Source organism: Molossus molossus, unplaced genomic scaffold, assembly GCF_014108415.1.
Source record: "Molossus molossus isolate mMolMol1 unplaced genomic scaffold, mMolMol1.p scaffold_m16_p_22, whole genome shotgun sequence".
Classification (NCBI taxonomy): domain Eukaryota; kingdom Metazoa; phylum Chordata; class Mammalia; order Chiroptera; family Molossidae; genus Molossus; species Molossus molossus.
Genome location: NW_023425358.1, coordinates 27,670,668 through 27,689,569, shown reverse-complemented (window position 1 = coordinate 27,689,569; position 18,902 = coordinate 27,670,668). Strand labels below are relative to the sequence as shown.

At 47.6% G+C, this 18,902-nt stretch overlaps 1 protein-coding gene across 1 annotated transcript in view; it reads right to left on the bottom strand.

The window, feature by feature from the left end:
* The window catches only part of CIT (citron rho-interacting serine/threonine kinase), a 159,263-nt gene that overhangs the window by 74,489 nt on the left and 65,872 nt on the right, over positions 1 to 18,902 (bottom strand). Inside the window, exons 11-13 of the mRNA XM_036276369.1 lie at positions 5,866 to 5,971; positions 4,815 to 4,958; positions 3,415 to 3,534 (exon numbers count right to left, since the gene is read on the bottom strand). Of these exons, the coding sequence (XP_036132262.1) occupies positions 3,415 to 3,534; positions 4,815 to 4,958; positions 5,866 to 5,971 (370 nt within the window). The remainder of the gene's footprint in view (positions 1 to 3,414; positions 3,535 to 4,814; positions 4,959 to 5,865; positions 5,972 to 18,902) is intronic.

The following is an 18,902-nucleotide window of genomic DNA, read 5'->3' as shown; positions in this document are numbered from 1 at the left end:
TTGGCTCAGCGGTTGGAGTGTCAGCTTGCAGACCGAGGGGTCTCGGGTTTGATTCCCAGTCAGGGCATGTACCTGGGTTGCAGGTTCGATCTCCTGCCCCAATGGGAGTCATGCAGGGGACAACCAATCAATATGTCTCTCTTGCATCGATGTTTCTCTCTCCCTCCCTCCACTCAAAAAAAAAAAAAAAAAATCAGTGGAAAAAATATCCTTGGGTGAAGATTAACAACCAAACAGAAAAAAATTAGTATTATCTATGAAAACAGTTTCTTTGATCTAAAAGTTCATTTTTTCCCCTTCTAAATTAAAAACATTTTATGGGCGCCTGAAAGTACCATCAGCCCTACCCACAGCCACAAACACCAAACCGTGGAGGAAGCAGAGCTGGGAGAAAACCTTGGGCATCTTATCCCCAAGCTCCCTTTCCTTTCTGGAGCTTATGTTAGCAAGAAAGGAATGTAATCTTCCTGTTTTGTCGAGAGCAAGGACAGAGCGGCTGTTCGTCCTCCGACATCTCTTTCCTGAGCTGTCAGCACCCAGGGGGAGGCAGGCAAGACGCAGGCACCATCTCTGTCAGCTCTCTGAGCTCCGGGGGCACCCGCCTGCTACAGGCATCAACAGGAATTCTCCCTCACTTGGCGAGCCGCTGTTATTATGCCGGAGACTTCAAGGCAATCTCATAAATCCAACAGCTAACCAAATGCCTGCTGCGGGAAAAATCTGAGCTCATCGGGTCCGTCTCCAAGGACAGCTGAGAGAGCTGTCGCAACTCGGCATGGGCTGAATCGCAGGTCCGCGGAGCAGGGTCGGAACGGGAACCACGGCCAAGTTCCGAGGCCTGGCTAAGTGTTCTGAACAGAGCTTCAGTTTTGTGGGAAGGCATTCAGACACGGTCCTGTTTGGTCAGAAATCCTGAAACACAGACGCCTCCCGTGGTTCCTGAACTTGTTTCCCTTTCTGAGGAGGGGGGCGAGGGGGCAGCAATGGCTGGGTAAAGGTGCATGAATCAAACTATTACGTGAGACTCTTAGGTGCTATTATTTTATACCAAGTCCAAATATTCTATAGCAGGTACCTGAGTAGAAGCAAAACATTAAAAAATAAACAGCCGTACAGAAATGAGCTTTTGAGAGGAAGAGTAGGGGGAAAATGCTAAACCTGAGAGGAACCAACACGCTGCAAACCAGTCACTAGGAGTCTGCTGAAAGCCAGAAATGTTGCTCCCTGGACTGCAAACATCCTGCTCTCACAAAACTTGCCCAGAGTCATTTTAATAAATCCTCCTTCCGGTGAGAAATAAAATCTGAAACGAAGAAGTTTCCTTCCCCCGCTAGAACTTTCAGCAGTCATTAAATCTAAACTCCGCATGCAGGCCAACTGTGGTACGAATCACAAAAGACACGTCTTTGAACTCAACCACCTTTCAAAATGTCCAGATGATTCTGTTTCGGTGGCATTTATTTCATGGACACCAGCTGCTCCCTCTGGTGGCCAAATACAGCTTTCATCTCCCCAGGATGTCACCAAAAGCAAATTTCCAAACACACTGAACTAATGGGAGAAAGAGGATCCCACCTCGTGAAAGTTTCAGAATGAAAACCGCGTTGATAAAATGTGTCAAAGCAGATTTTTCACACTGTGTGAATGGCCTACAAAACTTCTAAGACTGGTATCATTAAACCTGCTAACCAGATTGCTACATCTTCTGTGCATATGTATTTACAGCATTTTTATCAAGCAGGAGGATATTAACCAGTCACTTTTAAATATTAAGTGATAGGTTATGCCAACAAAACCCCCCAAACAATCATTCTGTCTTTAGAGAAGAGTGAATGGATCCGATTATTTGCTGGAGTTTCTTATATTTAGCACCACCCAGATGGCTAAGTTGGTGCTACCCAGAGACAAAAATGTTCATTTCCACCAGTGTTTACATTAGATTTTCTGAAGTGAATGAGAGTTGCCTGGCAGCTGATAATTCAGCTCTCCGTTTGCTCGTTGCTGTCTCTTCATTCAAGTTTCTATTTACAGTTTCTTCAAAGGACAGAAAAATCTATGCTAAAAAGGAAACAATGAAGCAAATTTTTTTTTTTTTTTTAAATGAACCATCTCGAAAGAAAACCCTCTATGAAAGGGGGAATAAAAAAGAGTGGGCTTTTTAAAGGTCTTGGTGCCCTTTTCTGAACACGCAGGGAATGGCTTTCTGCACTCAGATTTGCTGTGTTAAATCTTACTTGGCCTTAACTGCTCAAACTCTTCTTCTACACTATTTCTTCTTTTTTTTTTTTCCTTTATTGATTTTTTTTTTTTTTTTTTTAGAGAGAGGAAGGGAGAAGAAAGAGAGAAAGAAACATTAAGAGAGAACATCGATTGGCCGCCTCCTGCATGACCTGGGCATGTGTCCTGACCAGGAATCCAACCAGCAACCCCCTAGTGCATGGATCGACGCTCAACCACTGAGCCACACTGGCCGGGCTAGACTATTTCTTTACATTTTACTTACTATGAATTATTCTGGATCCTCTCAAAAACTTAAAGTGCAGCTGAAAAGCTGTAAAATCCCTGGCCGGTTTGGCTCAGCAGTTGGAGTTGGCCCGCGGACCAATGAGTCTCGGGTTCGATTCTAGTCAAGGGTATGTACCTTGGTTGCGGTTCGTCCCTGGCACTTGTCAGGTCATGCGGGAGGCAACCAGTCCATGTGTTAGTCTCACATCAATGTTTCTCTCTCCCTCCCACTCCATCTGAAGATAAATGGAAAAATATCCTCGGGTGAGGATTTAAAAAAAAGAAAGGCTATAAAAACCTGTTATTTTATTTCATTTTATTTTAATGATCTAAAGCAGAGTTTGGCAGACTTTTCCAGTAAAAGGCCAGGCAGTAAGCAATTGCAGCTTTGCGGGCCACGAGGTCCTAGTCAGCAGGACTCGTAGCCACAGGAGCAGGACTACCTGCTATGGGCAATAGGTCAGTGAAGGAGCGTATGGCTGTGTGCCAATAAAAACTTGATCTATGGGTACCGCAATCTGACTTCCACATACCTTGCACGTGTCATAAAGTATTATTATTCTTTTGATTTCTGTCCCTCTCCCCAACTGTGTACACATGCAAAACCCATTCTTAGCTTGTGGGCACGGAAAACAGGTGGTGGCCAGATGTGCCCCATAGGCCATACCTGTGCTCAAACCTACGCCTTTATCTGAAAAGAGTAGCCATGCTGGGGCGCAGATTTCGGAGGAACTAGAACCGAGCACTCTACATTTTATATAAATGCAGATTATCTCAAGTTTCCAAACGACCTACATCCATCTCTGTCTCCCCACCCTCCTTTCTCTTTCCTTCTCTCTGCCTCTTCGTCCGCCTCTCCAGAGACGACAGGTCCAGGCCGCCACCCTGCTCCCGGGCGAGCAGTCGTACCTGCTCTTTGATTTCCTGGAGCTTCCGGCTCTGCTCTCTGATATCGTGGAGAAGCTGCAGTGCTTTGTCATCCTCCTGGGACACCTCCATCCGCGCTTGCTCCAAACTTCGCTTTAAGCTCTGCGGAAAGCAACAGTTTTAATAGGGGTGCCCTGTGGAGCCTGCTGTCTGAAAAGCTTCATTAAGGGAGCTGCAAGCTGCTTCGCAGACACCGAGACGCTGTCAGGTGACGGAGCAGAGCTGACAACTTCCAGTTGGTTGCCGATTCCAGTTTTCATCCTGTAAAGACCCCTGGGTTCAAGAAACATCATCTCAGCCCTGTGACCTGATGACCCCACCTGAAACTACATCAAGTGGTCTCCTGGCACCATCTACCTGGCCCAGCAAATACTTACTTGGATGTTTAGGACTAAACACTAATACGGTCCTTAGCCATTAGAACCACCACTGACATGGCCACAGCGCCTTTTTTCCTGTAACATCAGTTATTCAAGGACTCGCAAGTATGAAACTCTCTTTCAAAGTAACAATGACTTCATTCTCTGCCCTGTTGTCATTTAAGACTCTGAGCAGTCTATTTCCGTCTCCTGGCTTACGTCTCCTGGATACCTTTCATCCATAAGGTTCCCTCAGTGCTTCAGTGGCAGTGAAATATATATCTGAAATACATAGCTGAACAACTTTACCCACCACTGAAAGGCAGCCAAATCTGGAATGGAAACATAGCAGTTACTCTTAATTAGCCACGTCCTATAGATCTCCTTTCCCTCGTGAAAAAAAAAAACAAAAAACAAAACAGAACTTGAAAAATGTGTGATTCAACTTCTTACGACCGTTTAATTGGGCACATTGAAAAAACACACCTGAATGAAAAATTTAACGAGACAATGGAGAAGACAGTCTATTCTTGTGAAAGAAAGAAAGAAAGAAAAAAAAAAAGCCACATGGTAAATAATGACAGAGGGTCTGGGTTTTAAAGGCTGAGTTTTCTCGTTGCTACGCCAGTTGTAGGCAATGGGAAAATTGATTTCAGGCAGATTCAAAACACATTTTCTTGTGCTTATTTGCCAGTTTGGCTCCCGAGGCTGATCGTGTCAGACATGGTGTAGGTTTAGGCCAGAGAGGTCAGGCCCCCCTGTGACTTGCTGCGATGATGACTACGCCCATCGCCCAGCTCCGCGGCCCACCTGGACTTCCTGGAGTCCAGTCTCGTTTCTCTCCGGGGCCTGTGGCCAGGCTCACCCTACTCTGCACATCACAGCTCTTGCTTTGGTAGCCTCCCTTCCTCTACTCTCTGCCATTGGCTGTAATGTGCCTCATGGAGCTGTCATGAAACAGGATGAGACACACACAACAAGAAGTGCCACCTCCAAGGGAAGGGGGCTTTGGGGAAGGCTCACACTGCATTCTGTGATGTAGGTAGCAAGGTCCTGTTCCAGGAGGGATCTCTGAGTCTCAGAGGCCTTCAGCTCCACCTCCTTCTGACTAAGCACAGCCTCCACCTCTGACACTCTCCGATGTAACCGGGTCATTTCCTGCTCCATCTGAAATAAACACATCGACAGGTTAAAAAAGGCCCATGGAGGTTCGTTGGGAGCTAGCTAATCTCAGAGTAGCCTCCAAAACCACCTGGTGGTCTGGGCTGGCTCTATTTCGCCAAAGGTCGGGATGCAAATACCATTGTTTCTTCGCCCAGGAGCACACGGTTCTTCGTAAGGACAGTCACCAATGCTAAGTCACTCCTCTCATTCACGTCTCGGTTCACACTTGGTCACTCCTCTAACCCCGTGAGCAAGAAAGCCACAATCATCACTTTTCACCTGTTTGCTTTTTTTGGTTTGGTTTTTTGCAGACGTCACTTTAATTTTACCCCAAATTCATCTTGATCCCCCCCATCTCCTTGCAAAGAGCTAGAGGACCAATCCAGGACAGGGCAAGGAGATATGTATTCGTCTGCACTCTTAGGAGTCCCGGGCAAGCAGTGACTTTTATGAGCTTCCAGAAAGCTGCCCCTGGGCAGAACAGTGAGCGTTACGAGACGTTGAGCATAACCAACACCGTGGCCGCAGTTACATAGGCGGAAGTTTTAAAAGACTAGGAAGAGAGACTTCGCATCACTCAAAGCAGATGGGATGCAGCTCGGCCACAGGTGAGGACCCACACCACCTGCCGGAAGAAGCAGACATCTGGCTGGGTCATGCTGAGAAACGGGCCGCTTTAAATCCAGGGCCTCCTCTGGTTAAGATTTAAAGGGTTTACAGCAACGTCAAGGCCTGAATTCATCTCCCTCTGAGCTGCCGGAGGCGTGACTTCAGCGAGGGGAGAGAGCGCCTCCTCGCTCTGTAGGGATCAGGTGGCTCAGTGCCCGCAGCGGCCCCAGGTGGCTCCCTCGGCATATATTGACGGGAGGATCCTGGAGCAAGGAGAGAGGCCGGCTGCGGAAATAAATACCTTGTGACACTTGTCCTGGGAGTCTTGCAGCTCTTTGCTTTTGATGAGAAGTTTCTTTTCCATGGAGCTAGTCTTGGCAGGGGAGTCCAGGCCCGACACAACAGACCTAGACAGAAGAAAGCCAATGTCAAGGTGGCAAGTAGGTGGGCCTGGAAAGCTGCGTGCAGACGCCGGACCTTGCAGAGTTCTGTGGCCATCGGCAGAGCTGCTAAGGACATCGAGGCCATGAGTCAGGGGGTGGAAGGAAGCGAAAATTCTGGAAGCAGGCAGACCTGGGTATAAATTCAGTCGCCACTGACCAGAGGCAATGGTTCAGACTCTCTGAGCCTTGGTTTCCCCATCTGTCAGGCAGAGTGATAATAAAAGGACCTACCACACAGGAGAGTGAACATTAAACGTGGCATCCTGCCTACATGGCTTCATTCACTTACTCAGCGACATGTACTGTGCACTCACTATGTTCCAGAAACTCTTCCAGGCTCTAGAGTAGCAGTCAACAAGACATCAAGGGCCCTGCCCTCCTGGAACCGACATTCCACAGAGGGCAGAAAGAATGCATCAGACAGACACACAAACAAAAAGGTCACAGATGATGATTAACTTCTGTCAAAGAAGGAAACGGTGACATGATACAATAGAGGAAATGGGTTGAGGGTCTACTTTAAGCAACAGTAATCAGGGAGGGCTTCTCTGAGGAGGTGACATTTGAGCTGGGGCCTCGAGGGTGAGGAGGTGCCGGCCATCCAAAGCTCTGGAAGGAAACAAGCTCTAGGGAGGAGGGATAACACATGCTGCAGTCCTGAGGCAGAACAGAGCTAACATAGCAAGTACCCAATAAATGTGAGTTACTGCACTGACCAAATTATTGTTTCTTCCATCCACAAGCTAGCCAGTTGACTCTGTTTCATTTTACATGAATTGCTAAGGCTTATTATGTAGGCTGAAGAATGCCCCACCCCCAAGACGCCCACAGCCTAATCTCGGGACCTGTGAACCTGTTACTGGACATGGCAGGAGACTTTGCAGATGTGGTTAAGTGAAGGATTTCGAGATGGGGAGATTCACGTAGATTTTCTGGCTGGGTCCAATGTAATCACAAGGGTCCTTACAAAATGAAAGCAGAAGAGGGAAGGACTTGCAACAACAGAATTGGGGTGAGGGTCAGAGAGAGATTTGGAGATGGAGGAAGGGGCCACAAGCCAGGGAATTGGGGCGGCCTGCAGAAGCTGGAGAAGGCGAAGAGACTGATTCCCTTAGAAGCTCCAGAGTGTAGTCTTGTCTATGCCTTGATTTCAGCCTAGTAAAACCCATCTCAGACTTCTGACCTCCAGAACTCTAAGGTAATAAATGTGTCCTGTTTTAAGCCACTACATTTGCAGCGATTTGTTACAGCAGCCGGACAAAGCTCATACACTTATTGGGCATTGACTACAGGCCCGGGTCTGCTCTAACTCGGGACATGTTTTAACTCTTTATTCCCCACAACGACTCTGGGAGGCAGATACAATTTACTGTCCTCATTTTACGGATGAGGAAACTGAGGCCCAGAGAGGTGAAGCATCCTGGCAGTTACTACATGGTTTCTGTTGGTCTCACCAGAGAGAGCTGGAGCAGGGAGACTGCCTTGATGCACCTGATATAACCCTCCTGAAAATACCACAAACGTGATGCAGCGGGACCTCCTAAGAGGGCTTAGAAGGATGCTCCTCCACAGAAAGGATACGCTTGTGTTTATCACTCACGCACTCTGCCTCGTCCCTAGAAGCAGTTGATCATGGGTAGAAATGACAGGTCCCATCCAGGACAGCTTCCCACAGTGGCTGGCTCCCGGGCACGAACACTGGGACTGGGGAAGGGCAGGGTCAGAGCGACTGGCAAGGGTTCTCGCATAGGGAAGGACGGACCTGCAGTGGAGCCCACCGCTGTCCCACGGCCCCATCTTTGTTGCCTTGGTTACGGGGTTGCAGGAGCTGGTTGTCAATGAGCATTCATGTCTTACCAGCAGGTGAAGTTCCGCTTTCTGCTGACCCAAACCACTTCCCTGCCTAAAAGAGGTCAATTCCCTGCAGCAACGCAGACCACCTCTCCCCCGCAGCTCCCGCCCAGTGACCAGGGTGGGCGTGGCATTGCTGCCTCGCTGTGCCCCGGTGATGGCTCCCTACGAACACACCACAGGGCAACCAAGCAAGTCGACACCTGGAGTCAGGCTGCTCTACGCAGAATCTGACTCCGCCACTCACTAGCTGTGTCCCCGCTCTGAGCTTCGGTTTCCTCATCCATAAAATGGGGATAATTCTCAGCCTACGTTAAAGAGCCCCGTGGGGATTCAATGAGATAACCCATGCAAAGCCCTCAGCACAGTGCCTGGCACATCACGAGGGCTCAACAAATGCCAGCCATTTACTATTATCACTGTCGTTTTTATCATCACTACCCATGCAATGTCATAAATAGCACATGCCTCGCAGGCCTGAAACAATCGCTCGAAATAGTCAAGCGCAGGGTGTTGAATTCCCTCTGTGCTATTATTCATATTGAAACAAGTGTTGATTATTCATAGCAATGGGCAACGGGGACTGAAATCCAAAAATAAATACTTTTTAAAATCTAACTTTTGGCCAAACATTTGAACCAATTTCTACACCTCTCATTGGCCGGTTCTGTACCTAAGTCTGGTGTGCGTGTGCATTGCACACGCATGTATTTTTCCCTTTTAATCCGAGATGACACGGGTTGCTTGGCATGGCTTGAGTTACCTTTACTATTTCCTTTATTCTTGCCTTCACTCTGGGGGTGAGCTAGAGAAGAAAGACCCAAACCACCCAAGGAGGGAGGGACGATCCATAGATGGGACTGGTCCTTTAGTAATCACGAGTCACCTACCTGTCACTAAGTCACACACACGGGCATGAGTCAGAGATGACGACACAGGCCACAGCTCTTTGTGCCTGAGCACAGAGCCAGCACCCAGAAAAACGACTGCATGAGTGCATGATGATGGGGGGGGGGAGGCCCCCAAACCTTGATGACACATGGCGGGCAGGTTCCCGTGGTGTGTCGTGTTTAAAGTGTGCTGCTCTGAGTGCAGAGCTGAGTACTTATTCACAAAGCAAACAAAAACAACCTATTGTAGGTCACTCGTTAATGGGGCGCAGAAGAGAGATGTGCGGCACCCCCACTGGCGCTTGCAGGAGACAAAGCAACAGTCCCCCGAGGTCCAACTCCCTCCTCCTTCTGTTATTTTGATACTTGACAAATGTTCACTGTTGAGAAGTTCTAAGTATAGCAATTAAGAGCTCCTCAGAATAAAGGTGCTATGGAAATCATATTTTTAAGCAATAAAAATAAAATAAGCTATGGTGATTGTTGTCTTGTTGCCAGAACACCATCTCAGTTTGCTCTAAATGTTCAATGTTAACTGTCCTGCACCCACCAATGTAAAAGGAGTATGTACCTCTCTGTTTTACTTTTTACCCAATCCTGGTCACTCCCCCTGCCTGGCTTCCTCCTGCCTCCTTAATCTACCACCAGTGGATTTCTGGTAACCTGCCTTGCATTTTATCCTGACTCTAAACGTATAAAGAGAACTGCAAAACCGCCATTCTCGGAAGCATTTTCTCAGTTCTTTGAGGTCTCGCTTCTGGGCTTCTTCTCAGTTTGGCTCAAATACACTCTTAAAACATTTTTAAAAATTAAATAAGTAAAATAAAAAATTTTTTTTTATCCTCACCCGAGGACATTTTTCCATTTTTTGTTCAGATAGAGTGGGAGAGGAAGAGAGAGAGAGAGAGAGAGAGAGAGAGAGAGAGAAACATCGAGTGGCTGCCACCTGCACGACCAACCAGGGCCGGGGACAAACTGCAACCGAGGTACGTGCCCTTAGTGGGAACCGAACCCGGGTCTCTCTGGACCGCAGGCGGACGCTCTAACCACTGAGCCAAACTGGCCAGGGCAAAATAAACATTTTTTAAAGCTATGGTGCCCTGGCCGATTGCTCAGTGGTTAGAGCACCAGCCCATGACCTGAAGGGTCTAGGTGTGATTCCGTGTCAAGTGTACGTACCTGGGTTGCAGGTTTGATCCCCGGCCCCAGTCGGGGGTCATGTGGGAGGCAACCAATTGATGTCTCTCTCTCTCACATCAATGTTTCTCTCTCTCTCTCCCACTCTATCCAAAAAAAAAAAAAAAAAAAAATCAGTAGAAAAATATCCTTGGGTGAGGATTAACCAAAAAGATAATGTTTAAAAAAAAAAAAAAAAACTATGCTAAGACTTCTGTGACTAAACCCAGCTGACAGCAACAATCCCATAAGCAGCAATGGAGCTGGAGCATGAGGCTGGGGACAGAGGGCCAGGTCGTCACAGCTCTGGACTGGCCCTGCACAGCGGCATCACCTGGAGAGCCTCTGAGAAACACTGATGCTGGACAATTAAAATACTCGGGGCGATACGACCATGATGGATGCATGTTTTATACAAATGTCCAAACCCCTAGGATGGTACAACACCGAGAGTGGACCCGAAGCTATGGACTCTGGTGACAATGATGCATCAGTGTAGGTCCATCCATTGTAACAAATGGATCCCTCTGGTGCCGGATGTTGATATGTGGGAAATCTTAATCTTCTTCTCGATTTTGCTGTGAATCTAAAACTGCTACAAAAAAATAATAATAATAATAAATAAAATAAAGTCTTTTAAAAAAAAACAAAAGCTGCCTAGAACCCAACCAGACCAATGAAATCAGAGACAGACAGACTAGTCACAGGGCTGGCGCAGCACCAGTTCACTTCAGCTCCCTGGTGACTCTAATGTACACACAGGACTGAGGACCACAATGCCTGTGATTTAGGGTCTAGGCATTTAAAACTCACAGTATGACTATCCCCAGCATGTGGTACCGGAGGCACTTTGGCCATGCCATTTGGCGCCAGTGCCCTTCGGTTACTCTTGGAGTGAGAACACAATTTTTTAAAAAATATTTTTTCTTCATTGATTTTAGAGAGAGAGGAAGGGAGAGGGAGAGAGGCATAGAAACATCAATAAGAGAGAACATCGATTGGCCGCCTCCTGCATGCCCCCCACTGGGGGATCGGGCCCATAACATGGGCATGTGCCCTGACTGGGAATCAAACCAGTGACCTCTTGGTGCACAGGTTGACGCTCAACCACTGAGCCACACCAACTGGTGAATGGGAACACAATTTTTGAGTTAATCATGGCAGGTTATGAATTTCAAGACAATCACACGTTTCAGACAATGATAAAAGACTTCCTATGCCCCCAATGTTAATAAGTAAACTAAAATATACCATTTTCATGAATCCCTATAAAAGAAATATACTAAAGGCAATTCACACAGCTCAACCTAACATATCTGTAGCCTATTTGGTTTTCCTAAAGACACCGAGGCCAGTTCAATCACTAGCACCAATGACAAGCTCTCAATCTATGTTTCTTAAATGAACAGATGCCCCAGTAGATATTCTGAAATATCATCACAACTTTTTTTTCCCCTAAGATTGCATTAGCCACCCTTCAGACTTTCAAAACAACAGCAAATCATTGCTGACATTTTTATTATAGAATTGACCATAACGTAAATCATAGCTTGGGAGGTTCAATCCAAAGCTGGCCTCAGAGCCACTGGACTATCCCAAACAGGGCCCTGTCCTCAACAAGTAGCAACTCGGCTGGTCTAGAATTACCCTGAAATGCACCATTTCATCAAGAGTGGTATTGCTTAAGGAGCTGATGCCATTGATGCTTTAAGGAAAGTTTGCAAAAAATCGTGTAGCTGGTTGGAACTCCAAACTATGGTGATGGGCACAGGATTACACCAAAGGAACTATCTAATCATGGAGTTCTGTTGACCCTGGAATGGGACAGAATCTACCCACTAAGGAGTCTTCCAAGAATTTCTCTTTGTTCTCAAAATTCTCACACTTCAAAAAATATTTTAGGACCACCTTCTATAAGTGAATGTGTATGTGAGATGGACGGATGGATGGATGGATGGATGGATAGATGGATGGTAAGACAGAGAGATGATTGATTGATTGATTGAGTGATAGATAGATAGATAGATAGATAGATAGATAGATAGATAGAGACAGATAGACATCCAGACATAGATAGGAAAAGGTATCCCATGAAAGGTACTTGTAAACCAGTGGTTCTCAATCAGGGACAGTTTTGTCACTCAGGGGACATTGAGCAATGGCTAGAGATTTTTGACTTTCATAGGTGGGACTGGAGTGCTATTGACATCTAATGGGTTGAGGCCAGAGATGTTACTCAATATCCTACAATCCACAGAACAACCTCCCACAAGAATTATCCAGCCCAAAATGTCAATGTGCCAAGCTGAGAAACCCTGCTGTGGAAGTTATAGAGGTAAGGAAGCCATAATTCCTGTCCTCAGGAAGTAGCAATGTAGGAGAGAGAATGAATGCCACTACTTTATCATCAATAATAATGTGCATTTATTGAGCACTTACTATGTGCCAGGCACTGTGCTTGATGCTCTATGGGTAACCTCACTGAATCATCCCAACGATCCTATGTGGTAGGTACTATTATCCCAGGACACTGATGCTCAAGAATACCTAACATTTTCCTACACTGTGATGATTGGTGTGTGAGGCAGTAGAGCTGGGGAATTCAAAGTTGGGCTCTGCAACCCAACAGCTGTGGGTTCAAATCCCAACTCTGCTACTTCTTGGCTGCAAGGCCTTGCGCAAACCCAAGAAAAGTACCAGAGAGGCTCACAGAAGCGAGGTCATGGTGGAAAGGAAAAGAAATCACTTGTGCAGTGCGCCTCCTAAGCCTGAGTCCAGGACAGCCTGGGTACCAAAGAGGGTCAGTCCACAGCCACCCCCAGAAACAGCCCAACCCACGCACAATGAACGACTCTTCCTACATCATGTGGCAGCTCAGAGGTGGTAATTAAATAGGAAACCGTACAGATTTTAGAGGCCCAGGCTGGTTCACGCTCCAGGCTCGATGCGATGCAGTACAATACGGATGCTAATAAAAGAACATGCAGCCTGCCCACACATTGCTTGCCTACTCCTCCTGGCCACATCTCTGATCCACAGCCAGCTATCCCCATGGAGAGAGAAGACATTTCTGAGCAGCGGGAGCATGCAGCCACCCACCCACACACAGCAGGGCTGTCTCTCTGTGCATGAAGACAAGTTTGGGTTTTCCTTTTTTTTTCCAGCTTCTATTTTCTAGAAAAATTTACTCTGAAGTCAACATCTCTTCCTGATACACATCTGCTTTATAATTACAGAGGCCCAACAAGTATTATCAGATATGATGTTATATGACACAGAGGGAAGGTTGGGTTGGGTTATTACGGCTGCAGCAAGAAGAATGTGTTTCTTCAAAATGTGTTAGATGTGACCTAAAAATTGCTTTGCATGAAACTTCAACATTTAAGTAAAAATGATAAAAATGCAGCTTTCCTGATGTCTATAAATATCCACATAACTCCAAAACCACCCTTAATAAAGTTGTTAGCAGAACACTTCGTATCAGAAGAGTAGACCATCTGTACTTCCATCCTAAAAGCAAGTACATGCGGTAAGTACTTCCTAATCCCTATTGCAATTAAGATCATGCTTCAGCATCAAGCCATCCATTTATCTATCCCCTTAGGAAGAGGACCCCAAGACTGCAGAAGATGCCACCAATTCCCAGATCACACATGTCACAAATCACAGATGTCCCTGAGATAACCGAGAATGGATACCGGAGGCTAAAACGAGGGACTCAAAGTTAGCTCAGCTGAGGGCCCTGCCTTAATTGTGGCCAACGGCACTAAAAATACCTGCCACTGCAAGATGTAACACGGAGCGAAAAATAAAAAAGAACTCACCAGCATTCTGTCCCAAAAATGTACTGATTTTTAAGGGTGAGAATTCTGAAATTTATGAACTGACTTTATAAACCCATTTAAAATATACAGTGTCCATCACAAACACATGGAAATATCGAAAATATTGCTATTCTAAAGCATACACACACACACACACCCAGCAGTGGTCTCCAGTTGAATTGGAGCATTTGCTTTGGAATGATTAAAATGTAACTTGAGAATAATTTATTAAAAGTCATGTTATTAGCCCTGGCCAGTTTCACTCAGCGGTTAGAGCATCGGCCCGTGGACCAATGAGTCTCAGGTTCAATTCCAGTTAAGGGCACGTACCTCAGTTGCAGTTCATCCCCAGCCCTGGTCAGGGTTACGTGGGAGGCCACCAGTCAATGTGTCTCTCTCACATCGATGTTCCTCTCTCTCCCTCTCTCTCCCTCCTTCCCACTCCATCTGATGATAAATAGAAAAGTATCCTTGGGTGAGGATTTAAAAAAAAAATGTTATTAACAAAAGCACAGCATCTCGTGTGATCTCTAATACAGTCCCCACCCCTAAGCCAGTGCCTAGCTCTGTGTGTTCATGTCATCAACATACCTCCGCCTCTTGCCTGGATGGCTGCGGTAACCTAGGTTACTTCCTTGAATCTAACTCTTGCCGCCCGACCATACACCTCGCAACACCAGAGGGACCCTTTGTAAAATGAGAACCTGATATTCCACATCCCTTCTCAAAATCCTGCAAAGGCTTCCTACTTATTGCAATTACAGATGCTCCTTGACTTGCGATGGGGTTAGGTCTCTTGAAAATGCATTTAAACAACTAGCCCATTGAACATCATAGCTTAGCGTAGCCTACCTGAAACATGCTCAGAACAAAATATCAAAAAAACCCATGGGTATTGGTTGTTTACCCCCGTGACCGAGTGGCTGACAGGTAGATAGAATGAAGTTGCAATTGTTTTGTGGTGTTTTTTGCTAATCTTCACCCGAGGATATTTTTTCCATTGATTTTTAGAAAGAGTGAGTGTGCGTGTGGCGGGGGGAGTGAGAGAAACATCAATGTGAATTTGCAACTCAGGTATGTGCCCTTGAATGGGAATCAAACCTGTGACCCTTTGGTACACAGGTCGATGGTCTAACAGCTGGGCCACACCGGCCAGGGCCTTCGAGCATGTTTTATGGAAGGCACCAGTTTAACCAACACATCACAGACTCCATTCGGAGTGAAAAATCGAATGGAGATATTACAACATCTGTCAGGCACCCTACATGGAGTCTGCTTCTCTCCACGGGCAGAACCAGCAAGATGACTTTATAAAGTGGGAGCCAGAAAGGCAAGAGAGCTGAAAGCACCCTTAGGCCCATCCTCACCCCTAAATAACAAGTAGGAACGAACACTCAGCCTGCTCCAGGGCCAGCAGTGCATGCTCGACATGTCCCCACAACCTAACAGATGGGCACTGATGAACCCCCACTTACACACGAGGGACATGTGACCGAGAGAAGTGCCTCGTTCACACAGCTGGCCAGGGTGGAGCTGAGACGTGAGCCCACGTCTCTCGGACTCCAAAGCCTATGCTATAGTTCATTCCAAAAGACAAAGACCGCTCACATCAGCCCTGAAGTTAAATGCTGGGGAAGAGGGCCGCCCTCTGCCGCATGCAAGGTGCTAGTGAAATTAAGAAGTAACCCGGCTTCTTGATCATCACTTTCCTTACCTATAAAACAGTGGTTCTCAACCTTCCTAATGCTGCGACCCTTTAATACAGTTCCTCATGCTGTGGTGACCCCCAGCCATGAAATTATTTTTGCTGCTACTTCATAACTGTGAGTTTGCTACTGCTGTGTTTTAGGCGGCCCCTGTGAAAGGGTGGTTGTTGGGATTAAATGAGAATGCCTGCCGAGTGTTTAGAATAGCGCCTGGTACAGAGTGAATCACCAGTGAGGTCAGCTCTTCCACCGCGCTTATTTCTAGCAAAGTGGTGACTGTTAGAGGCAGGGCAGAAGGGTGGTCCTGGAGGCAGCTAGCTATGGCTCTAGGTCTTAGACCTGTTACTCCCTATAAAACTTCAGAAAAGTGACTTACCATGGCCGAGCCTCAGTGTCCTCATCTATAAAACGGGGATAATACCAGCTACCTCATAGAGTTAAGGTGAGTACTTAATGAGATGATGCATGCAAAACACTCAGCATAGTCCTGGGCACATAAGAAGTACTCAATAGATGACAGTTTCCATTAACAGTTGAGTAAACTGTGCAGAAGAAAATGGCATAATCCCTGGCCACTTTGGTCTAATTCAATTTGACAAATGTTCACTGAAGACCTGCCAGGGCAAGGCACAAGGTAGAAAACACAGTCCTCCAAGGGCCTGAACAGCTTGGCCAGACACAGGGGACAAGAAGGAGTTACGATGAAAGGCAGGCTGGGGTCTTGGCATACCAGGCTTGAATACCAACTTCAGGGGTGGCCGTTAATTCCATGCACACCGTGATATCACTGAAGGTCTGAGCAGGAGAATGACATCATCCAACCTGTGATTTGGGAGAATTCCATCTTCTGTGGAGAATGGACTCGGGCCAGGACAACTGGAGGCAGAGGAATAAGTCAGGCTACCGCAACAGTCCACGCAGAAGTGTCAAGGCGGGGTGTGGTGAGGACAGGAAGATGGGCACAGACACACGTGTCGTCCAAGGGGCACAACACACAGGTCTCGGCAATGGGTGGGATGGCAGGGGAGGTGGGAAAGAGTGGACGATGACTCCGTTTTCTTGTCTGGAAGGCCAGGGAAAGTGGTAGTTTCTTAAATGAAACGAGGAAGCCAAAACCTGTACCTAGGGGCTTACGGAGTGAGTCTGTCTGTGTTGAGAGGACCAGAGGACGCAGATGGTGAGAAACGAGGAGCGTGCCCTGTCAGGGACAGAGAGGCCGGGAGGAAGGCCACGGGGCAAGGAGAGTTCAAGTCCAGGCCCTGAACGGATCCCCAGGCTGAAAGGAGAGCGGAGGAGGGAGACCGGGGACCGTGTGCGCATTTCCGGGCCTGGGACGGCAGACGGCCACCACACAAGCGGGAGAATGGCCGAGTGAGCAGGGAAACCACGTTTCCAGAAGAAAGGAGAACATCCTAAGACAAAATGTGGCCATCCGCGGCCTCACGCGGCGGGGTGGAAATGAGTGGATTCGGTGGGTGGGCAGCCTCAGGCGCTCCCCAGACAAGCCATGTCGGCGGAGTCGCAGGGCTGAGGAGGGGGCGCTGAGTGTGGGCTCCCTTTCCGGGAGGCTTGTCGGAGAAGAGAAGGTGAGCGAGGTCAGGAGACCAGAGATAAGTAAGACAGAGAGAACGGAGAGAAATCCACTTAGGTAAAGGAAGGGCTGCCAAACTGGCACACAGCTTGGGAACACACAGCGCCGTTTAGTCAATTACTGTCTTCTTAGGGGATCCGAGGCAACGGTGCAAATTAGCATGTGTGGGCCAGGAAAGGCGCTGGACGATCTCCTGGGGCCTTGTCCTCGGACTGGGCCGGGACGGCTCGGACCAGATTTCCTCAAGGCATCTTTAAGGCCATGAGAAGGCAGCAGAGCGGTCCTGCCAGGCCTGCCAGGCACGCACACGCAGTCTAAATAGAGAACAGAATAAGGCAGGCAGAGCAAGATGTGCTCGGCTAAGATGAAAAAGAAATTGAATGACCAAGAGGACAGAACCCGACACAACAGAGGGGAACGTTAGACATCTGGTCCCGATGACAGCAGAATGGAAACAGCGCTGGGCACCTGAGGGTGGTAACCATGGGCGGGAGCCTGTTACGGCTTTATAACCTGTTTGTTAATGACAGGGGATGCATACCTTCTTGTACCAGAGCAGATTCTGTCATTGCTGCTGACTAAAAAAACAAAAACAGCCCCAACCGGTTTTGCTCAGTGGTTAGAGCATAAGCCTGCAGACCAGAGAGGCCGGGGTTCGGTTCCCGCTAAGGGCATGTACCTCGGTTGCAGTTTGTCCCCGGCCCTGGTTGGGGTCGTGCGGGTGGCAACCACTTGATATGTCCCTCTCACATCGATGTTTCTCTCTCTCTCTTCCCCCCTCTCTCCCTCCCACTCTATCTGAAGATAAATGCAAAAAAATGTCCTCGGGTTAGGATAAAAAACAAAACAGAAAACAAAATCAAAACACAGACAATACTCTTTGCAGTAGGGATCTGGGGGTGGAGCACACAATGACAAACAGCCTTGGGCTGGATGTGGAAAGGAAAACCGTTTTTAAGAGAAGATCCCCGACCCTCCCAAGTATTTCAGTGAAAAGGAAGTCGGACTGGCTACAGAGTTCAGGCTGTCTTCCACCAGAAGCAGCAATCCCGGGATGCATGACAGCCAGGCAGCAGCCTGGAAGCATAAAATGTAGATTTGAATAGACACGGATCATAGAGTCCCCAACAAATGAAGAGCTGCAGCCATAAAAATGATTTGGATCAATTCACCAAATGCTTATTGAGCAACTTATATATGCTCAGCCTGCAGGTGCGGTGGAGAGCAAGGTCAACCTAGTTCCCTGTCCTCGCCACACTTAGACCCTGGCAAACAACGCTCAGGGAGAGAGTATATCTGCACGTGCGTTTATGTACACACACACACTACAAGGTAGGAGTCTTTAAATGAGAAGTGGAAGAACTCAGAAAATCCAAGAGCTACACAGTCCACCTACTCAATAAACTCGCAGAGATTGAAAACAGAACCATTTAGTGTTGAGACTTCCTGTTGTTCTCATCATGCCCTGCCCCAGCCCCGCTACCTGTCCTTCTCCACTCCCGACGAGCATGTGGGCCAGAGGACCTCACATAAATGTCCCCTTTCTCCTGTGTGTGGCCCTTACACTGGGCAGGACAGCACCGCGGCTGAGAGATTCTGCAGTCACGCTGCCTGCGTTCAAGGCCCCGCTGAGCCACGCGGAGCTGCGTGGCCTTGGGCAAGCGTCTCTCTCTCTGGGCCCAGGTTCCTGACGTGTGAAATGGGGATGATGATGGCACCTTCCTTGTGGACTGCTCTGCAGTTTCAATGAGTTAATCTGTGTCGAGTGCTTGGAACACAGCCTGGCACAGAGATGGTACCCTGTAACAATGAGCTCCTGTTATCTCTCTGCACACCTGACATTCTCTCTCTGTCCCT